The sequence below is a fragment of the Dermacentor silvarum genome, chromosome 2 (genome assembly GCF_013339745.2).
Source record: "Dermacentor silvarum isolate Dsil-2018 chromosome 2, BIME_Dsil_1.4, whole genome shotgun sequence".
Lineage (NCBI taxonomy): Eukaryota > Metazoa > Arthropoda > Arachnida > Ixodida > Ixodidae > Dermacentor > Dermacentor silvarum.
In genome coordinates this window covers 28,314,018-28,335,674 of record NC_051155.1, presented here as the reverse complement: position 1 = coordinate 28,335,674, position 21,657 = coordinate 28,314,018, and the positions used below count along the sequence as shown (strand labels likewise).

Sequence of the window (21,657 nt, the reverse complement as noted above, 5' to 3'; positions counted from 1 at the left end):
TAAATCGCTCTCGACAAATCGCGACCGGCCTGCGTTTGTAATCTCCGACGTCACGAACGTGTAGTGCGGGAATTTCGAAGGGGCGTCAGCACCTATCCTTCAGTTTTTCGCTATTTTCTCGCTTATTAAACATCTGTTTGCAGTAAGAATGGTATGGCTGTGATCGTGAAAGCATAATCTACCATTAAAGCTCAACTTCCGGTTTCTCTTTAGTGTCCCTTTAAAGGGACCCTGGAACGACTTGACGATTATGTACAAACGTACTGAGTCATTAGGTTAGGTCCTTCCAATCATTAAGTGGCACATTTAAGAGCTCTGTGAGAGCATGTAATTAATATTAAGGTTTTAAAAATGTGCATCGTTAATCAGTCACAGTGGCACCGCTCTCCTGAGTTTTCAGTTGCCTCGTTGCCTGCTATGTAGCGCACGTGATGTTGCTCTGGCGAGCTATCCGATTGTCTACCCACGTTGCGTCATCGGGAATGCTTGAAACATGCCGCTGCATTACGCTTATCTTTAGTAGCATACTTATGCATAGTAATTTGTGTACATAAATGTAATAAATCTAGATGTTTCTTCAGACCAGTGGCCCACTTCTGCCTGATAATGCCGATCGTCTGCTACAGCTCTGGCGATGGCAGCCAATACGGGACGCGGAAGGGTTCTTACATCAAAATAGGAGCAGTGATGTCTTCTTTGGTAGCAGGAACATGAATGGTACCAGTGCTGTATTACGCTCGTCTTGCACTGCAGGTGTGTACAGGGAAAACTGCAGCCACTACAGTTGAACCTCAATATTAAGAGGTTGTACTTGCAGCGAAAAACTTTGTTATATAGCGAATTTCGTTAATTCGAGGTTTCATTAATGCAATGAAACTAAGATCGGGAAATAAAAATAGTTTGTTACATTGCGAGTTAAATCAAGGTTTGTTATATTGAGGTTTGACTGTACATGCTGAGAAGACCCGAGCGCTTCAGGTCAGTGTCAACACCAACCTCCTTGGTCAACAAGTTTTGAAAAGAAAGTCAACAAGTTTTGAAAAGAAAGGCGCTTTGAGCACTAAACGTAGGTTCTGCATTTTGTCAAAGAGCCAAGTTTTGTATATAATTTGCTGATAATGATAGCAGAAAAATATCCTAACAAGCCGAGATCCGAAAGAAAGGCGTTGGGAAGGAAGTTGAATGTGCTTTACAACGTGTCAAATCATCTGTCAGAAAGCTGCCATCTTGAGTTAAACTTTGGTTTAGTGGTACCTTCTCTAGCCTTCCACGCAGAAATTGTGGGTTCAATTCCCTATGGATGCACTTTTTGTTTCTCTGTAGAGTAGCGAAAACATGTAGCCCATTTCACCACATTCACAAGTTAGCGGCAGTGCTTTTTTTTTTCGCTGATTGCTACAATGAAATCTATGAGCGTAATGTAACAATCGTAATTGTACGTATTAGATATTTTTATGCTATCAGGCGTTCTTAAAAAAAATGATACTGGAAACAGCTGCTTTGCAGTTCGTACATTGCATATACGCTTATAGCAATGCGGCGAATGCCCGCAGTGGCATCACATCTCTTTTGCTTCGTGTAGCATTAAAAAAAAATAGCGAATACTGTGCATAGTGCCGTTGCGTCTGCATCTGCCACGCATTCGTATTTCAATTTTTCACCATGGAGCCCAGGCTTAACAAGAAAAACTGCGTAGGAAAGAGACGCGGGAACACTCTCGGTTCAAATCAACTCAAAGTAGACAGCACTTACATCACAGCTTGAAGGAGGCTGGACATAGCGATAGCTGCACGGTGTAAAAAGTTGTAAAGGGAAATCTGGGGCTTGAGGGGGAGGGTAATGTTTAACCGCTTGTACCGGTGCTGTTACAGCATGCTAACACGGAATTCTTGTGCGGAAGCATTCCTCGAGAGATACCCTCCTTGCCTAGGCGTACGACAAGAACCGTTTCAGGGACACTTTAGTAAAAGGTCTGCCAAGGCTGTAGTGAATGTCATTTTCAGTGTAATAACAATAAGTCTGCAATTTTTGAAATTCAACAATCTTAGAGACAGTGCAATTTCCCCGTGTAATTCTTGGGACTTTGGGGAATGTTTGCTATAATTTCTACTACCACAAAAATGGAGATGTTTACTTGTTTTGTCCGCTACAAGTACCTCGTCTGGTCCAGAAAAACGTGTTGTCCACTACAAGCACCTCAAAACGATTGCATATCTTTCAAGTTCCTTCTTTCATGAACCAGCTTATGTATGTTGAGTGCCTTCCCCTCATGCAGTGTTCTCTGCTGGGTCTGAAGTCCAGTTATTCAAACTACTCGTGGTGGTAAACGCTCCCTTTGGCAAAACAATTCAGATTGGTCCGAATTAAGAGGCTGAAGACCGCCATCTCCTGTGTGTTTTCCATTGATAGGTGTGCATCATTACACCAACAATCACAGCTGTCAACTGAAAAGGCATTCTACCTTGTGTTGTGCAGACAGACGTGTTCCTCATATGCTTCAGCGTGGTGAGCCCATCTTCTTTTGAGAATGTCACCTCCAAGTGGTTCCCGGAGATCAAGCACCACTGTCCTGATGCGCCCATAATACTTGTCGGTGAGTGCCTTTAATCTTCCGCTAAACCATTCCATGTATTTGCACCACAGACGGAAAACGTAACCTGTAAGGAGGTTTGATTATGCATGGATGTTTCCATGTTTAAGGTGTTCTTGGACTGTTGCTAAAACTATCTCCATCGGAAGTTCCTTGCAATGGCTGTTCAAAGGGCACTGCAGCAATCTTTTTATGCAAATTAACACACAACTTGCCACATAGAGGTGCACTGCTTTGGAGATCGCCGCGAATTTTCTAAAAGCATTTTTTATCAGTGGAGGAGCTACAAACAGCAAATGTTTGCCTTAATTAAATCTTTTCTTCTAAAGAATTTCCAACACAAGGGTGTTGCCATTGAGGACTGCAACATAAGCATTTTCTCAATCTTGTGTACCGACATGCCCGATGCCTCTGTGTAACCATTTTCACGCATACAAACCAAGCAACTGTAATATTGTGTGTTACAGTATTGTAGCTGATTTTCTTGTATTAACAGGCCATGATTGTGGTGTTCCAGGGCTTCCATAATTTATGCCATATTTACCAGATTCTTAACAGACCCTTGAATAAAATATAAATCCATTTTTTTAGTTCATTTAGGAGAAATAATTTTGGTAGAACCCATCTCACGATTAATGTTGACGTTCATGCAAATAGCCGAGATTGAAAGAATGAGCCTACACACTGCATTGCCAACGCTGAAGTGCATCACGTATGTGTATAGCTGGGTGCCTCTCACATCTCCACTGGACGTCTCGTGGCAGCGCCGTGAAGTCTGCGTGTGGCGCGTGTCAACATGTATTCAGACCAGAGTGTCTGAATACATGTTAGACCGTAGGTTATACCTAGTCATCAAGTTGGCTGGAAGATGGTTAGGTAAAGACAGAAACATACTTAAAAGTGCATTTAGTCTACTAAAAATGCTAATTGCATTAATTATGTGAACCCAGTAGAACACATCTGCTCTTATTACAAGACGAAAAGTTGCATTCCCGTGGTTCTTGTGACTAGAAAAAAAATGAAATGTTTACGATTTACTTTTTCTTTCGAAATTTGTTCAGTTAGTGCCCACTGCCAGACAGCTCTTTGTCACTGGGCCATAACTGTCATATTGGTTGCCATCCATTGTTAATTTCAGCGCTTTATATGTGTTGGTCTATATATGTTTGTCATCATTCTCGTGCCTATTGCATAGATATGCAAAACCAACATGCCCAGATTTCCATCTTAACACCGATTGTTTGTTATTCTGCATTGCCTGAATGACTTCGTAGCTGAGTAATGAACACCTCAACTGATTACTTTGCCGATTTGTCCAGCAACAAATGCCAATATTTGTGGCTCTGTTGCTGCTAGCTTAGCATGTAAAATCATTGCTGCCAACCTATGTGCGTTACATTTTTGTTGAGTGCTTCATGCTCAAGGGTTGTGCTGCCCCACCAGCTGCCAGTGATACCAGTAAGCACGCCTATGTTCCACAAAAAACAAAATTCCTACATGAAACCTGGGAAAACACGGGGAATGCGGGAGGTGGAAATTCAAGACGATGAGCACAATGAGAACAATATGAGAGCAGGAGCCAACGTTTCGACAAGTGGACTTGTCTTTTTCAAGGCGACATACGACCATTACATAAAACCTGAATATACGTTGACTCAAGTAGCTCTAAAGCACACCGACCTCTTAATGGAGTAGCGCATTATATTCAACAGATTGTTTTATTTATACTTTATTTCCTCTTATTTAGCTGTTTGGTAGTGCCGCTGTTACACAAGGGGCAGAGAATCCTAAATGTTGCTAGATATTTGTTGCACTTCTCTGCATAGACTTGCCATTGCCATTCATCCTTTGACAAGCATCACACATTGCTTTCTTCACACATTGCATGTTGCATGGGATCAAAGTGCAGTAGAACGTCGACGATACTATCCTGTTTCATGCGATTTTCCTGCTTTTCCTGCACCAACATTCAGGATCGTGAATGAAAAAAATTACTCAGTACAGTTACGCTTCTTATTTACTGGGTAATACTTTCCCGGAAAACAATCTTTTGGCACCAACGTTCAGTATATGGCCAAACTGCAACCATATAATATGCTTTTCTGGCCACTAGATGCAATGTAAACAAGAAAAGGTGTGAGGCACGTGGGATGAAGAGCAGTAGGCACCCCTAACGGCAGCTTTTCTGCAGTGCTCACCCGCCCGTGTCATGTGAAAATGCCACCACGCATTCAGTTTCTTATTCCCGTACTAGCAAGCCTCCTTGCGGGTCATCGCACGTCGCCATTCACAACCATTGCCGCCAGCTTATTGCGATAAGCATATTCCCCTATCTGTTTCACCGCGTGTGTGGTGTAATGCCGTTGGAAGCATGCACGCTTTTAACAGGTGATAACCCAAACACACTGCCATTCCCGGTTGCAGGTGGCACGAAGTGACTGTCATGTTTGGCTCTGGTGGCATAGTGGCATCATACTTTGGCATTGTCCACCAGCTCAATTTCATTTCGGTTTCCCATTGCCTTCTTAAAACAACAATGCGCGTTTCGTGTCGCTTGGGGTTCACTTGCTCGACACACATCGGTGTCTCAGGCCGCAACGATTCTCGCCCAGTGGGCACATCAAAGCTTCCCGCCAAAATGCCCCATCCAAAGAATCTGCTGACTCGGTCCGAATTCGAGGAATGCGAATGTAAGCTTGCCGAAGCTGAAAAAGCGACAGTGCACGTCTCGGGGCTCGGGCACTTGTCGGCGCAATTCACGCAATACTTTGTGTTACGTAAATGTCAACTACAGTTTAGCCTGCTGAATTTTTTAGACTTCCGATCGTATGTTTTCCCACTAATTATGTTCTTTTTTTTAACGTATGGATGAGGGTCTACTGTAAGCAGAATTGTATATATTCCTGTAAGTATTAGAATTTAATTACTACCCCTTAACTAAACCTTTGCTTCATAAATATTCCTACATATGTGTTAGACCCGCATGACAATCTATTTATTTATTTTCAAATACTGCAGCCCCAGGGCCTTGCAGGAGTGATTAAAATACGAGTGCTATAGCATAAGTGTAAAAGGAAAAAAAAGAACAGCATACTGATATAGGTCAATAGTCTCAATACACATTCTACTGTAGTATACAATATATCTGAAGTGCCTCTAAAATCTGACAATGGGAGTTCATGCGCGAAACTGGGCATTGTGTTCGAACACTCAACTCTGCACTTTCAGCTGCTCACATTAAAATATGACGTAATCGATAATTTGTTGCATGCTCAAGAAATTGACCCTTCATGGCATAATTAAGGAGTCTGAAACTGCCTTAATGAAGTTAGAAAAGAGCAATAGTATCTTTGTGTCAGTATCTCACAAAGAAATGGAGCAGTAAAAGCTGAAATGACATTTCTATTGATTTGGGTGCTTTTGAAAATTACTTTAATAAGCCCCTGCGATTGGGGATCAGATCTTGCTTGAGGACTCGGATTCCCTTTATTTATTGTCCAGTGTGGTCACATTTAGGTAATTCATGTTAAAATTCAAGCTTGAAAAGTAGGTGAGGATGGAAGGGAAACCCTGCAACACAAGCGCTGTGACACATTTTTAACGAGAATACATATCAACTCTTTGCCTTTTAGTATATCTTTTTTCTAAGATGCCCTCGTGCAGTGGGATTGATGCTGATGTCGAAAAGGTGGAAGCCCCGGGTGGGAAAGTTGGTGCAACAGTTTAACTGTGGCCTGGTCTTGCGTGGTTTCAGGGACCAAGATGGACCTGCGCGAGGACAAGGAGACCCTGCAGCAGCTGTCGGAGCAGGGCCTATCGCCCATCAAGAGGGAGCAAGGCCAGAAGCTGTGCTCTAAGATCCGTGCCATCAAGTACCTCGAGTGCTCAGCTCTCACCCAGAGAGGCCTCCGACAGGTGGGTGCATCCTGGCCCATTTGGCTTGCTAAAGGGATGCTAAATGGCCGCAGAAAATGTTGAGAAGCAACCACTGAAGATAAACCAGGAATGGCGGCATCATTTCACACCTTCTGGGTGCATTGCTGCATTGTTAATGTATTGCGGATCCACACTGGATTGCATGGCTTGCATTCCTGCGGGTGAGCATTGAGGATGTTGTCGTGGCAACTTTAATGTCAGCGAAGGTGGGCAGCCAGATGAGCTTTGCTTTCGGGCAGTGTGGGTAAGCTTGATGTTTCGTCTTTCCGCTGACTTACCGTAAATACCTGCGTATAATACGAGGTTTTTTTCCTGTTATTAGCGTCCCAAATTTCCGCCTCGTACTATATGCGGATCCGGACGAAAATTTCAGTCAAAAAGCTGGGCTCGAAGTTTTGGTTTCATTTTTGCTCTGTGGCTATGGCTTGGCTTCGTGATTGCTGCGTGGCTACGGCTTGGCTTTGTTATTGCTGCCTGGCTACGGCTTGACTTCGCTATTGCAGCGTGGCTACGGCATCGTTTCTTTGTTGAGTGCGGACTTCGGCAGTTCACGTGTTAAAGGGCATCGCGAAGTGCATCGTTTTTAGTGAAGGAGCACGATGTCGGGGCCACGAAAGCAGTACTCGGCTGCTTTCAAGCGAAAAGTAATTTTAGCGGCAGAGAGACATCGGCAACAGTGCGGCCGGGAGGCAGTTTGGCGTCACCGAGGGAAGCATCCGAGGATGGCGATGACAGCAAGGAAGCACTTTTCGCGTGCAGCGGAACGTGAAGAAGTTTTCGCGGCCCGAAGAATGGGACATTCCCGGAAATTGAACTCGCCCTGACGGAATTTGTGCGAGAACAGCGAGCCGCGCATCTTGCTGTGAGCATGGAGCTTATGCAAGCAAAAGCTAGGGAGCTTGCGAGAGATAAAGGCCTGAGCTCCCCCTTCAAAGCGAGCAAACATTGGATTTATCGCTATATGTCTCGTGCGGGGTTTTCACTGCGCCGGAGAACTTCAATTTCGCGAAAGCTGCCGGCATCGTTCGAAGAGCTACTGGTGGCTTTCCAGCGCCACGTTATTTCGTTGCGCAAAACGAAGAACTTTCAGCTAGGGCAAATCGGCAGTGCTGATCAAACACAAGTTTATCTGGACATGCCATCGCCCCTCACCGTGCACGAGAAGGGCTCGAAACAAGTTTGTGTCCGGTCCACTGGGAACGAGAAGACGCGTGTTACCGTCATGTTATCGTGTACGGCAGACGGCCGCAAGTTCCTGCCCTATGTCGTCTTCAAGCGCAAGACAATGCCGAAAGGTGAGATGCGAAAAATGTCATCGTGAGATGCCATGAGAAAGGGTGGATGAATGAGAGTCTTGTGCTCGACTGGATAAAGTCCGTGTGGTGCAGGCGGCCCGGTGCCCTGTTGTCGTTCCCATCCATCCTCGTGCTGGACACGTTTCGTGACCGTTTGGCGGACTCAGTGAAGAAGCTGTTGCGCGATTCTGGAACTGAACTTGTCGTTATCCCGGGTGGGATGAGGTCTCAGCTGCAGCCTCTAGATGTGTGTGTCAACAAGCCTTTCAAGGATGCGGTGAAGCGGTGCTACGCTGAATGGATGCGGTCAGGTGAACCTGCAGTGACGCCGACTGGGCGGCTGAAGCGGGTATCGCCAGCCACGCTGTGCGAGTGGATCGCGGACGCATGGGCGAGCATCCCACAACACCTTGTGCGTCGCGCTTTCAAGAAGTGTGGGATCTCGAACGCGCTCGATGGCACAGAGGACGAGTACCTCTGGGAAGATTTATCGGTCCGTGTCAGTGCAGCTGAGGACGACAGTGAATGAAGAGCCGAGTCCGATTTAAATAAATCTTTTCCTTTTCCCCGAGTTTCTCTCACTCGTATTATACGCGGGTAAAACTTTTTTTTTTAATTTCTCGTCTCAGAAATTTCACCTCGTATTATATTCGGGTTCGTATTATACGCGGGTTTTTACGGTACATTTGTGTCTTACTGAATTTTATGTGTTTGATATATGTCCACTCATGCAAGGTGATCTTCACGTGACGTCAAAGGCACATGTTTATTGAACTAAAACAGCTTCCTTCTTCAAAGCCTATGTACGGAAATAGTCAGGTTTGACTTTTTAGGTAATGTACGTAAATTCATGAATCTGATTAATTGATTGGTGGATGAAATGGTTGTGGTTAAATTGGGTTAAAACTACTTATCGATGCCCAGCCCTAGTGTAAATGTGTATACTTTTTTGGTCGAGTGAAATGCAGACAAGTCAGTGCTAAATAAGACATGTCCTTTTATTTCCATTTTTGCCACTTCATATGATGTCAGTCTGATCTGAGCTTGTACCATTTTTGGCAATGCTGTACATTATTACTCATACGTGGTGGTCTACGTTGCACACTTCGTGTTTCATTTGTGCGTGATAATAAAAGCAGATGTGTTAGCAGAGTTCTGTTTCCTGAGGCTGTTTTTTACAATGTGCAGGTGTTTGACGAGGCAGTGCGGGCAGTGCTCCGGCCAGAGCCGTTGAAGCGGAGGCAGCGGCGATGCAAGATCGTCTAGGGATCCCCTTCTTCCCACTTTATTTTTGTTCCAAGAGCGGCGGGACAGCAGAGGATCGTCCAGCATCTGGCCCTCCCGCAACCACCGTGCGGACTTTTTCTCTCCGTCTCTATACCCTCATCGAGGACGTGTAGGGGCAGACACAGGGAAAAGAAGGAAAAAGTACGGCATGTACCACTTTGCCGACGACTAACTGAGCAGCGCTAATTCATGTCGTGCCAGGTGCAGCCCATGTGACACATGGAGGCAGCGCTAAACCTGTTCTGCTCCTTCTCACGTTTGCTCTGTGCTGCCACTCTCTTGGGTATAACACAGTGACCTGAATTTTTGTTCAGACAACCTTGAAAGATGTTGCTATTACCACTGCATTGATTGTTCTCAAATTTTGCAAAAAGATTGCTTTTATTAGTTGGCGTTATTCAGTAAAGCACTTAGCATCATTCTGTGCCTGATTCGTCCAAACTTTCAGTTGCCAGCAGTCAATTAATTGAGGGTGTTGCTATAGATACTTACAGCACCTATGCTGAGGGGCATATGACAGTGTTATTTTTTGTTTATTCCTAGATGAATCGGCTAAGTGAGGGTTCCGAGTGCATTACTAAATGATCAAGGCAATGAAATGTGATCTTACTAAAAAAAAATTGAGTGATGACGAAGCAGCATTCAGCACAAAATCTCTCAAAGCTGCCCGAACAAAGATGCAGGTAGTCATGTTCACATGAGCAGTTCGTAATGAAAGTTCAAAATGCCGAGATGGTTGACGGCTGAAGCGTGCTAAAGAGCTGGAACCCACATACAAGGTGTCCAATGGGCATTACCTGGCGGGATATTGGTTTCTTGCGAGGAACAAAACACTGAAGACGAAATTACTCCTGGCATGCCATCTACTGTTTGTGTGTTTCCTTCTTGAGCGCATCTTGTGCTGCGCTTCATCACGTAAGAATCCTCCGCAGTTGTCAGATGTCTTCATGTGTGCTCTTGTGCAAGCTAAAACAGTGCAAGGCGCTCCAATTGCACCATCGTTACCCTTGTGGGATGCACGCATAGTTTGTTATTCCCTCTTATTTTTTTTTGTCTGTCCATCAGCTAGCGTATCGTTGCCAGGAAAGTTAAGCTTTCCCACTTTACCGTAAATTATGTCATGTGAGACGTGGTTATAGTAATAGTGATTAGCTGATAGATGAGCCACACATCTGGCACGGTTAACCCAAAAACTTGGGAGGCTTAAAAGGACAGCAATCACAATCATGAGTTGTGCAACTATAGTAAGTGCACTCTTGAATGAGTTGTGCAACCATAGTAAGCACACTCTTCAATGCCCTTCTTTGGTTGGCCTCAAAAAAACCTGTGGGCAATTGTCTCAGCAAACGTGAGACTTGGGATAACGTGTGGTTCCCAATAGTAAAAGCAACACTATTCTAGAACAGTAGAAAGAAAATGGAAAAGGACAATAACAGCAGTACTGTGATTTCGAAAAGTAATTGTACAGCTGAGAAATTTGGTGGGTTTGTATCCAGTACATTGTTGCTATTTTTGCAGCATCTGCTATTTTCGCAATGTGGCTGTTACAACCACCACCCTAGCTGTTGGTTTTTGCGACAATGGTGCTACAATCGCGACCAAGGTGCCGCACATCGAGTAGTGTTGCCACTTCAGCTTATAGGTCTGTTGTTACTTGCAATGCAATACGTCATCTGGCCTTCTTGCATTAGTTTGGCTGCCTTTTCTGTGGGAGACAATGGATAAAGGGGTGATGACTGTTTAAAAGAATGTTGTGACTTCTCACACGCGTCGGCAGACAAATGGTGAAATGGTTGAGAGGGGTTCCTGGCTTTTATGGCACTTTTGAAAGCCATTCATGACAAATTGGCAGCATTGTCTGGTCTGGCTTTTGCATGACTGCAACTGTTGCAGACTAGGAAGCACTGGCATCGTGCAGACCATTTGATGCAGCACCCGTGGTACTGGGATGCCTTCCACAAGGTGTCTGAGGGCATTTGCAGACAATTGTGCGCAACGTTTTGTTGCATCACTTATTCTGGCACACACTGACTGAGCATGGTCACTTCATTCCCAAAGCACTTTGCCGTATATGCTTATGCAGTACAGTGTGGTTCAGGCAGTCCTGAAGCTGTTATGCTGCTTGCCCCCTTCGTGCCAGGATATTGGCGTCTTTATGCACATGCGAGTCATCTGTCTACATTAGTGTTCAAGTGTTTTGCATTCTGTTCTAGGCTTTAGTCTGCACTGCAATATTAAAGCTTTGTGCCCAAATTTTAACATGTCAAGAGAAATGAACTAACATTGTAGATAGACATGCCGCTCTCAAATTGCATGCATGTTCCCTTCCATTCGAGCATCAAGACACCTCTTTTGAGATTTTCTTTTAAATTAATTTATGTTTTAGTATATCCTCAAGGCATTTGGGGTGTTACAGAGGGAGTGGTTTCAAAACATTTGTCAAAACAAGCAATATATGAAGTAAAAGAAAAAAAATTGCAGCTACTTCAGAAAGTGGTAAGTTATTGCAGACTTGAAATTCCCTCTTCTGTAGCAATGCTTGTGTAGTTCTTCTGCAGCTGCTAGTACAACTACAGTACACAGCGAAGAATGAATGAATGACTTATTATTCCACGCAAGGGATACGTTTGCTGTTGGCACATTTTGGACAGTGGCCCTTGGAGCCTAGCATGTTGTAAAAATGCAAACACTACAATTGTGCTGTAATACCTTTTGAAAGTGGTAAAGGAAACCCTCTGAAATGCAGGACAACGCTGTTAACTAGGGATGGGCGAATATTCGCTATTGTCGAATATTCGATCGAATAATTCTATATTCGTTATTCGATTCGAATTCGGGTAATCGATATTTTCGGATTATTCGGCGCTCCCGAATAGGCAGCCAGAAGCCACGGACGGCCAGTACACATCTCGGAGGCTATGTTTCACGTCATGGCTGCCACACATCAATCCTAAATCTCGAAGGCTATACGTTTTTGCATTAAAAAGCCTGAAATGTGCGACGCAGAAGAGCAGAAACGGCGCTAGTTTACAACCGAAGCGAAGCGGCAGAGTCCGCATCACCATAGTCATCAGCGGAAATCGTATGTGAATGACAGCAACGACGGAACGCTTCGTGCCTATTTGTGCATTTATTGCGTTTACCGCTGCACATAACGCGTTGGCTGCGGGATTTCATAGTTGCCATCCATGATCGCGTCGATTGCTGCCGTGGTTTCTTCCGCAGCAGTTGTGGCAAAAAGTAGTTTCGTTTTCACTCAATACGCATGTCGGCCGCGTGCCTAAAAAGCTGCGTAGTGGCCATCCATGATCGCATAGCTGGCGACCGCTATTTCGTCTGCAGTTGTTGCAGCGAACGATAGATTCGTTCTGACTCAGTGCGTGCGTCGGTCGCGTGCCTTAGGGTACGGCCACGCTAGCGGCAAAAATGCTAGCGTCATGCCGCGAAGTCCACCATGGCAATCGATATGATCTCGCACGCCCTCGGAACACGGAATCACCGTGAGCGAAAAGGGGTGCAATCGGACAGCGTCCAGAAATCCCTCCATAGAACCGCGAGAGACGACGATCGTCGATTGATAACCCGGTGCGGAGCGGCGGCGGTCTGGTTGCCATGGCTCCGTGACGTCACCCTCGTCGCTCTTGATTGGTTCTTCATCACGCGGCACTTGCCGCAGAAATGGGAGACCCATTTGGTGCGGCACGCTGTAAGACCCCCGATTCCTGCCGCTTGTGCTGCGCGCGTTTTTGCCGCTCCATTACACATTATTACATTACATCCATTACACTAATAAAATCATGCTGACGTAGTAAGCATTTGCTTATTGTTTTCTGGATACCCTGATAATTCGGCATTCGGGTAATGCGGACATTTTTTTTTCGGTCCCGTGAAATTCAAATTAGCTAGGCTTTACTGTAATATGCAATATATACTATTCGAACTATTCGATTCGAAATTATTCGACCAAATCACTATTTGCTTTGAGTTTGCTTCGAACCTCAAATTCACTATTCGCCCATCCCTACTGTTAACGCCCGAGCCAAATACCGTATTTGCACGAATATAACGCAAGTCTTTTTCTTTCATTTTCTCTGGCGCTTCAAGCTGTGGTGAGCTAAACCACTAGGCACCTCCGCAATTGCAACCGCATACGGAGACCTCTTGTGCCTGTGCGCATCCCACTCATCGTGCTGGATTGAGGCGCCAGCCACAGCTCGGCTCGCCATGTCCACTGCCACTTCGCCTCACACTAGAGCAGGCAAGCTCGGAGTTGCCGCCACTGTGCATTTTGCGCTGTCCTTCTTTTCCCGATTTAGAACGCTGTTAGTGCCGCATTAATATGGTTAGGGGGCATTAATCGTAACCTTGAGCAAGACGATTGGCGCTGTTATGATGGTGCATGAAGCAAGTGGTCTTCGAAGTCGTGCACTGGATCACCAGACTCTGCGTGAAAGGCTTTGTCACATTTGATTGTCATAGGCATTTCTTAAGTACTGCCTGTTGAATAGCCTTGGTGGCACGGAGGACGACACCGTTCTCGCCAACAGTGACTAAGATGTTGGCATTGACGAGTAAATTGTGCATGCACTCATCCTTTCACTTTATTTTGCGATGGCAGTTCGCAGTAACAATGAATAAAGCCCTGCTGGCATCCACTTTTATTTGTAATTTCATGTTTGTTTGTAGCAGCACTGCGCATTGTAATCGTACAAATTTTTTTCTTTTTCCGAGAGGCCAAAAGTTCCCTGTCGTGGTATGTTCGTGGTTGCGCTATTTACGTGCAAGTATGGTACTTTATCCTATGCATAGCAGGGTACCTAGAACATTGCCGTGAAGATTGTTTCTTTGTTTTGCTCCTTGACACTGAGGATACATAAGAAAATTATTGGCATGATTCCTTCAACAGCCACAAACAGCAGAAGTTGTGCAGAATGAGCGAAAAGGCCGTAAAGTAAAATTAAAGTTCACAGGTGAGCCATAGTTAAGCCTCATGATAGCAGGCGAGTAGAAAGTGCGAATGTTGCATTCAAACATTGCTATATTCTGAAAACAATACAGTGCAGGGAAAGCCATGAGCCACGCTGAATCAGTTGACAGTGCTGAAATAAATGTCCTCACATTGACAAATTAATATGTGGGGTCAGAGCTCTATGAGCATACTCTCTTTCACAGCAGACTTGGTCACAAATGCATATGTGCATGCCTCAGTTCTCTAGAACAAGCTCACTTTCCAATCGCGCTGCATTGAGCTTGATTTCCAACCATACTGCACTTTTTTTCATCAAGAAAGTGGCTGTGAAAGTGTATCGCAAGAGAAAAAAAAAGTGCAGCGTGATTAAGTCGCAGCTGAGTGTTTTATACTAAGATTACTAGAGATAAATCTGGTGCTGGAATTGTTCAGCCACTTTGGGAATCGTAACACGTTGATTTTTCTAGTTTGGCACGGATTTGTTGAGAAAGCAAGTTGCGGCTTTTTAAATTGTTGTTTCTGTTGTGTTTCAAGCTGACCTTGCACATCTTTACTCATTTCATGACATACATAATTTCCAGCTCGTAAGTAACCTAAAAGGACCCTCACTAGGTTTGGCCATTTTGAACAAACAAGCATAGCATTTACATGATGCGCTGGTGAGCGTTTCTGCAAAGTATTAAGGCACTGCACATGGTGAAAACGGTTGAAATTTGAAAACAAATGCCGTGCTTCTTCCCTCTGATGGTAGCCTGCTCCCAGGCTGAGAATCGCGGTCACACGCTCATATGCGTCTTGTCACTCGCCATGACTAATCGTTCAGTGCAGGAGGTGCAACACCGCAAAAAAGGAAGAGAAGGAAAGAAAGGATGCCTTGGTACATCCCTTGGCTCCGGTGTGGCAGAAGGCCAGGAAAGAACACCACTTGGGAACGCCACTAGGGGTAGAGGGTGTCTCCCTTGGCAGTGACACTTCCCTCCTTGCGGCATAGTAACGGGATAGTTATTTTCTTCTATCTCCTTCAATAATGAACAGACTTGGAAAAGATATTTCGCTATGCTTCTTAGACGGCGTTTTACAGCAGCTTCCAGTATATATAACCACCATTCGCAATGGGGCGGGATGAGGCGCCCTGTAAGTGCACATGTAGCTAAATCTAGGTAACACTGGGTAGATAACACACACCAGGTAAATTTATTTTTACATTAGAAGCAATTTTTGTTTGCATGTTCTGAAGAATGATGAATGGCTGGAAGTGGATGCCTTATGAGACTAATTGTCATATAGTGAATTTGCACTGAAAAGGTGGGGAGATCAATGTGGGAGTTGTTTTAAGCCAGAAGAAGGGAAAAATCCAGGCACTGCCTATCGCTCCTATGCTCACTGAACAGAGTGTGTGCAGGCACTAGCGCCACATTTGGTTCTAATGTTCTTGGTGTGAAAACTTGGCCACAGTGTGGCAGAGCATTGCACATTGTTCAGTTATTAAAGTTTAACGTGGACTGATCCTATAGGCATACAGTGCTTGCCATGGTGAGCAGTGACTGTGTTAAAACGTTTTCTTTGTTCATGCATTTCAAGGAGCTTATATAATTGTCATAAGCTGTGCATTTGGCTGTACTTCCAGAAAGCATTGCATTGCGGCATAAACGAGTCCCATGCACTTAATATTCAAGAAAGGGTTTGTGCTTGCGTCGTCGGGCATTTTTATTTGCAGCAAAGGCCCATTTTTTTCGTGCAGCTGTTCATAGCATTTCTGGTTGTATGTGGAAGTGGCACTTCAGGCAGCAATATTTTCACTGGGGAGCAACAGCGCACAATGTTCAAAGATAGTGCCTCATGGGGATGCATGCAATGCATCTGCATCAAGCATGCTGGTATGCGTCAACTGGCTTGCACACACCCATGTGCCTGCCATGCCTCGTCTCATAATACACCGGACACATACCGCTTACTGCTTCATCAAATGCAGGGTGCATTGCTGTCGGTTTGCTATTATGAAGATGCCAAGTTGCAACCACAACTGTTACTATACCTAAACATAATGAATTACTTTAAAATTGCCAACTCTCACTTATTTGGCTCACTGGAATTATTGTAGGCTAAAGGACAAAAAAAATGCATTCCTTGCGTATCCAGGTGCAAAACATTGTAGCAGCATTTTGCAATAATTGATAGCTTAAGCCAGCCTGCAAAAACAAAAGGGCAAACAGCATAGGCAAACTGCATAGTGTTAATCTTATAGTCTACTTGATGAATTGGTCCAGGCAAGCAGATCACTGACAATCTAAGCAGCCCTGTCATCTGATTGGCCTGTGCCAGCCACGTGGCTTGCGGTGCATAGACTGATATCTGACAGATGCCATGCATTGCCTGTGTCATGCCACTTCCAGCAGGCCCAAAGGTGCATTGACGTCCGGCTGGTGTGTCTGCTCACGCGTGCAAGAGGAAACATCACCTTTAGAGCTCCTATTGAATACACATGATAATGGATGTGAAATATTTCACATCCATTGAATCGGTTTAGTTAGAGTTCGACGCACTTAAAATAAAAAATTAAAATGGTTTCTTAAAGCAAATATTGCTGGAAAGTGGTAAATTTAATACGTACGAAGCGTGAAATTTGGCAACTTTGTAACTGGCAGTAATGTCAAACGTTATCACTTTGGACGTGGTCGAAACGCGTAATGCTGCCGATTACGCTCCAGTATATGTATTGCCTTCAATGAAAAGGAAAAGCTGTAGGTATAGTATTGGAATTGGAAGATACAATGTAGTCATGTAAAGAATCCTGTGTAACATTCTTAAGTGTGGAGCTGTTCTTGTACTACGTAGTAGACTTTTAGTTTTGCGCATGCACATAGCTTTGGAGAATAGAAAGGTTGTAGGCTAGAAGCTTGATAATCTAAGTCTGTACTGCATTTCCCCTTTTTAGCTGCAATGCAACGCTGTTGGAAATGAAACAGTGAGACAAGGGAATTGTGACACTGACAATTGTGACAAGACAAGTGAGACTTGTTACACTACTAGCACTTCACCTCTGTGGCCACAATTGCTGGTGTGTTGCATCCCACAGTTCTGTTGGCATTAAAGGTTATTGGGGCATGGCTTCCCTGCGGAAAGCAGAATATTGATGCAGTTCAGCAATGCAGTTTGTAAAGTAGCAGACTAGTGTTAAACTTGCAAAAGCACACTGTACAACAGACGCACCGCTTCTGTCCTGTCTGTAGTGTGTTTTTGCAATTGAATATGAATTACCAAATTGTGTCTACACCTTCTTAAACAGTGTGCTTGCCACCGATTTGACAGCTTACAACTCTGAATTCCAGGCTTCACAGCAGTTAGGCTTTCTTTTAAGCCTTGTGCCCCGTAAACTATTGATGCCAATAGTACATGTGAGCTGTCGGGAATACATGGTGCTCATATAGTATTAGATTTTATGCCGCACAGAGTGGTTGTTCTGCCAAAATTGGCATAACACATCATTGTGAAATGACCGCATGTATGTGTGTGCTAGGCATGCCAGTTTTTTTTGTAGTGGAGCTACACGAACATGATTGCTGCATAGTACTAGAGGGTTTGCATAAAAAAGTTAAATCATAGTGGCACTAAATAGAGTCAAATAGTAATGGCACCATTATGAATAATTCTTACTTTTTTAAATAGTTTATATTACATGCACATATTTTTCAAATTTTATTATTTTCACTAGCTGCATACTTCTGATCAAGTGATTGGAAGTGATGATTAAGTGATTTGAAAATATTGCCTATTAATTAATGTCTGCTTGTCAAATCATTCGTGAGGTAGCATGGATTATTCAAAGTTTGAAAAATCCAAAATTTTTAATAGCAGCTGTTTTGTCCAAGGACCATATTTTAATAACAGGTGTGAAGGGTCTGAAAGGTAGGCGTGTTCTGACTGCTGGAACAAAATGGAACCTGTAAGAAACTGGCTGGACCTTGTTGTTGGTACAACAGGTCACATGTCAGTTCACGCGTGCAATCACAGCATCTGTCATGTGCTTTATTAATGAGTAGTGCCTCCAGAGTCCTGCTTGCCAAGGGTAACAAGTGAAGGTTGAGGTGGTCTCGCAATGTGCCATTGACCTTTCGCACCATGTTGACAGGAAGACGAGTGATAATGAACAAGAACCCTATTATTCATGTTGACAGCCTCGTGGTCCCTTGCCACTCTGTCTCGCTTGAAGAACAAACTTGGCTGTGGGCGACACCCTCACCAGTGATAATGTGCACCGCAGATCAAATATTTCGGTAAGTGTTTGCAGTCACTCCAGTCTGGCGGTGGAGGTCTCTCTGCAGTTATACATGATACCCATGGTTGACATGTCACTCGCTGTTCTGGGTCTGAGCAGTGACGTTTCCTGTTCAGTGAACACACTGAGTATGTTCATTTGTGGCTCCTGCATTCACAAGCACTCAGGTGCTGGGCGACACCTGTGCTGTTGTCCTTTTAAACCTTCAAAAAGTTTTTAACTAATGCAATGCTCTACGAGTGCTGGGATGGTGGTGCTTTAGCAGAAATTTTCGCATGTACCAGAAGGTATGTGTGTATTCTGTGCTCGACTTAAGAATGCGCTTCTACTAGCACAACAGGGTGGCAGCAATTTCTTTACTCTTATAGTGTTGCTTTTTTAAGCTGACACTGTGTATGTGGCAGTGGCTGGAGAAAGCTGCTGCTTTGTGGAATGAAGGGTTCCTGAAGTGCATACAAGGGGCACTGACATAGTACGGCCTGCCTTTTAGACAGAATCATGCAATGCATATAAAGTGTTGACTACAAGCGCCTTCTGTCCAAAATGTTGCTGGTGCTTGCATTACAACAGCATTGCTGGCTCTGAAACATGTTCAAAACTAGCCATTTATATTTTTGTTCATATAATGTATGATGCCCACCAAACACTGTTCAAGTACAGGTTGGAGCATGGCACTAAAGAACAAAGCCACGTGGCTTTGCAAAACTAATGATTTGTGATGCATAAAGTTGGCACTGAATTCCAAACGTGTTCACTTTTTTTACAGCTATTATTCGCTTGATTTTATGCCGAGGTGTCAAAGTGCATTCTGTTGTACTTTCAGTTTGCAAAAAGCGATGAATTTAATTTTTCCGCTGAAGCATATTACAGGGATGTTTTTATTTTTTTACATACGTTGTAGTGTGCAACTTGTGTGCTTCTTTTTTCTGCCTTTTAAGCTTCAAAACCCAAAGACATTTCTTCTAGGATTTTGTATACTATTGTACAGTTTTCTTAGCTACACTTTGCTGACAGCTTCTTTTCGACTTTTAACCCTTTTATGCTTGCACTGTTTATTGCAGTGGTCTTTGTCTGCTTTTGTAGTATTTTAATGAGTTTACATTTGTAAAATTTTGTTTAGTGTCGGATGTTTTTCTAGTCTGGTTTTCTTTTCTACACAAGTTTTTGGGTGATGCGAGTTATGATGTTAAACCTTACTCGTGTGTGCGCACTACATTACGACATTGTGCCATCAACTCATTTATTGTGGCACACCTTTGCATTCGGTGGTGCTGACTGTCACATGAGTTTTTTGTTTATCCGTTTCTTTGGTTGGAGGAATTTTTGTTTGTTTTTATAATGCTAGCATGGTGGATCTAATGCTGTACGTTTGTGTGCTTTTTCCCCAGTAACTTCTAATTCCCGAGTGAAAAGTGCCGGCATGCCTTTTGTATGTGTGTGTTTGTGTTGCACGGAGTTGTGTTATGTTCTGGCTGGAAGGTTCCACGTCTGCGTTTGTGGCATTTCGTGACGAATGTCTGATGTCGTGTCGTGCGCACCTCGCTGTGCCCACCTCGCTGTGCCCACCTAGAGCGATCTCATTGCACTGTGTGAAGCAATGGCCTCATGCCAATCGGTAGTCATCTCGCACATTACTACATGCCCTGCCAGCACTCACCTGGAATGTGCGCTGCGTATCGGTGCACGATAATGTGTGCTGCCCCTGAAGCAAATATCGGTTCTCAATGTGTCCATTTGTGCGTGTGTGTGCCTATGCCGGGAGAAAGTGAAGGTGTGATCAGAGAGCATACGTGACACTGTGCAGCTCTTCATTCAGCCATTTGTTTTGGCATGCCTCTTGAACTTTTGGAAAGTGCCGACTGTGCCCAAGTGCAACGACACTTAGCTGAAGGTGCACTAGCTTAAGTGAGCGTAGGTGTGTGAAGATGTGCATGCTGTGACTGGGCAGCCGGTCCTCTGTCAACTTATTGATGTTGGAAAGTGAGATGCGTGTGCAAGTGGAAAGGCAGCACTGTCCTTGAGCAGCAACTGTAATAAATAAGATATTCTATGAACAGCGTGTGTGGTCTCTGCCTGTGCACATCCTATTGTGGCCTTAACAGAGTTTTAAATATGGACAAGATAATGTGCAAACTAGGCTAGCAAATGCATAAATTGCTTGTTTCAAGCTTGATCGTCTTGTGGTGTGTTGGAACAGTGAATTCATGGCATAGTCTGCCACAAGAACAGTGAAAGAGGCAGACCCAGCGATAGGAACTTTTCGGCGCTGCCTACACAATATTTTGGTATTATGGTTAATGACTTTTATGTGTAGGTTGTGTGCCACGGGCTTGTTAAGAAGGCCTTGGTACACCAATGAAAGGCGAACTGCAATGACATTCTGGACTGTGCAAACAGCCTGTTTCGGATAGTTCAGTAACCTCTGGATAATTTTACGTTCGAAATGCAAGTGGGCGCTTCTCAAAATGCTCTTAAAATTCGATGTTCTGCATACCGAAACTGGAAAAAAAAAATCTCCAATCGCCGGAAGTGACGTACTATTCAGACTAGCGAACCAGTGCCCGTGCTTCGTGCGCTGTGCCCTGCCGTTGCACGCCCGCGATGTTCTTTTAATGCGAATTATTCTCAGAGTCAAGCTGGTTTTCTCTTGTGTAGCAAGGTTGAATAAATGCGACGTCACGCTTAGTTGTATGAATTGCGCATGACCCACTACCGCATTACTTTCGTATAAATACCCCCCGCTCATTCTTCCGATAAAGTTGTTAATTTGCCTGACCCCGACCAACGCCTCCTATAAAGACTTTATAGGAGGCGTTGCACCGACTCGCACACATGGTGGCCGTCAACGCTGCTCCCCCCGCCGAAACCACTGGACCCGTCGGCAGATGCATGGCTTGGATGAAAAACTTGGAAAAGTGAGTTCACATTGTGCTCCACGGCTACCCAGTTAAGTAAGCAGCCCAAAAAATTTACAGCGTAGCTTGCACTGGAGGCGCAATGATAAATAGACAGCGGAGCTGATGAGCACCTAGCTACTCCTGGCTTTTGTGCTAGACTAAGCACCACCCGCCGTGGTTGCTTAGTGGCTATGGTGTTGGGCTGCTAAGCACGAGGTCGCAGGGATTGAATCCCGGCCACGGCGGCCACATTTCGATGAAGGCGAAATGCGAAAACACCCGTGTTCTTGGTTTAGGTGCACGTTAAAGAACCCCAGGTGGTCGAAATTATCCGAACTCCCCCACTACGGCGTACCTTATAATCAAATAGTGGTTTTGACGCTGTAAAACCCCATAATTTTTCATTT

The 21,657-nt window shown here is 44.4% G+C and overlaps 1 protein-coding gene across 3 annotated transcripts in view; it reads left to right on the top strand.

Moving 5' to 3' along the window:
* LOC119441383 (ras-related C3 botulinum toxin substrate 1) overlaps positions 1 to 20,407 on the top strand; it is a 34,883-nt gene extending 14,476 nt beyond the window's left edge. For all 3 annotated transcript variants that reach the window (XM_049661223.1, XM_037705995.2, XM_037705994.2), the window contains exons 3-5: positions 2,476 to 2,593; positions 6,345 to 6,505; positions 9,010 to 20,407. In XM_049661223.1, the coding sequence (XP_049517180.1) occupies positions 2,476 to 2,593; positions 6,345 to 6,505; positions 9,010 to 9,087 (357 nt within the window). In that variant the 3' untranslated portion in view covers positions 9,088 to 20,407. The remainder of the gene's footprint in view (positions 1 to 2,475; positions 2,594 to 6,344; positions 6,506 to 9,009) is intronic.
* The last annotated feature ends 1,250 nt before the right edge of the window (positions 20,408 to 21,657 follow it).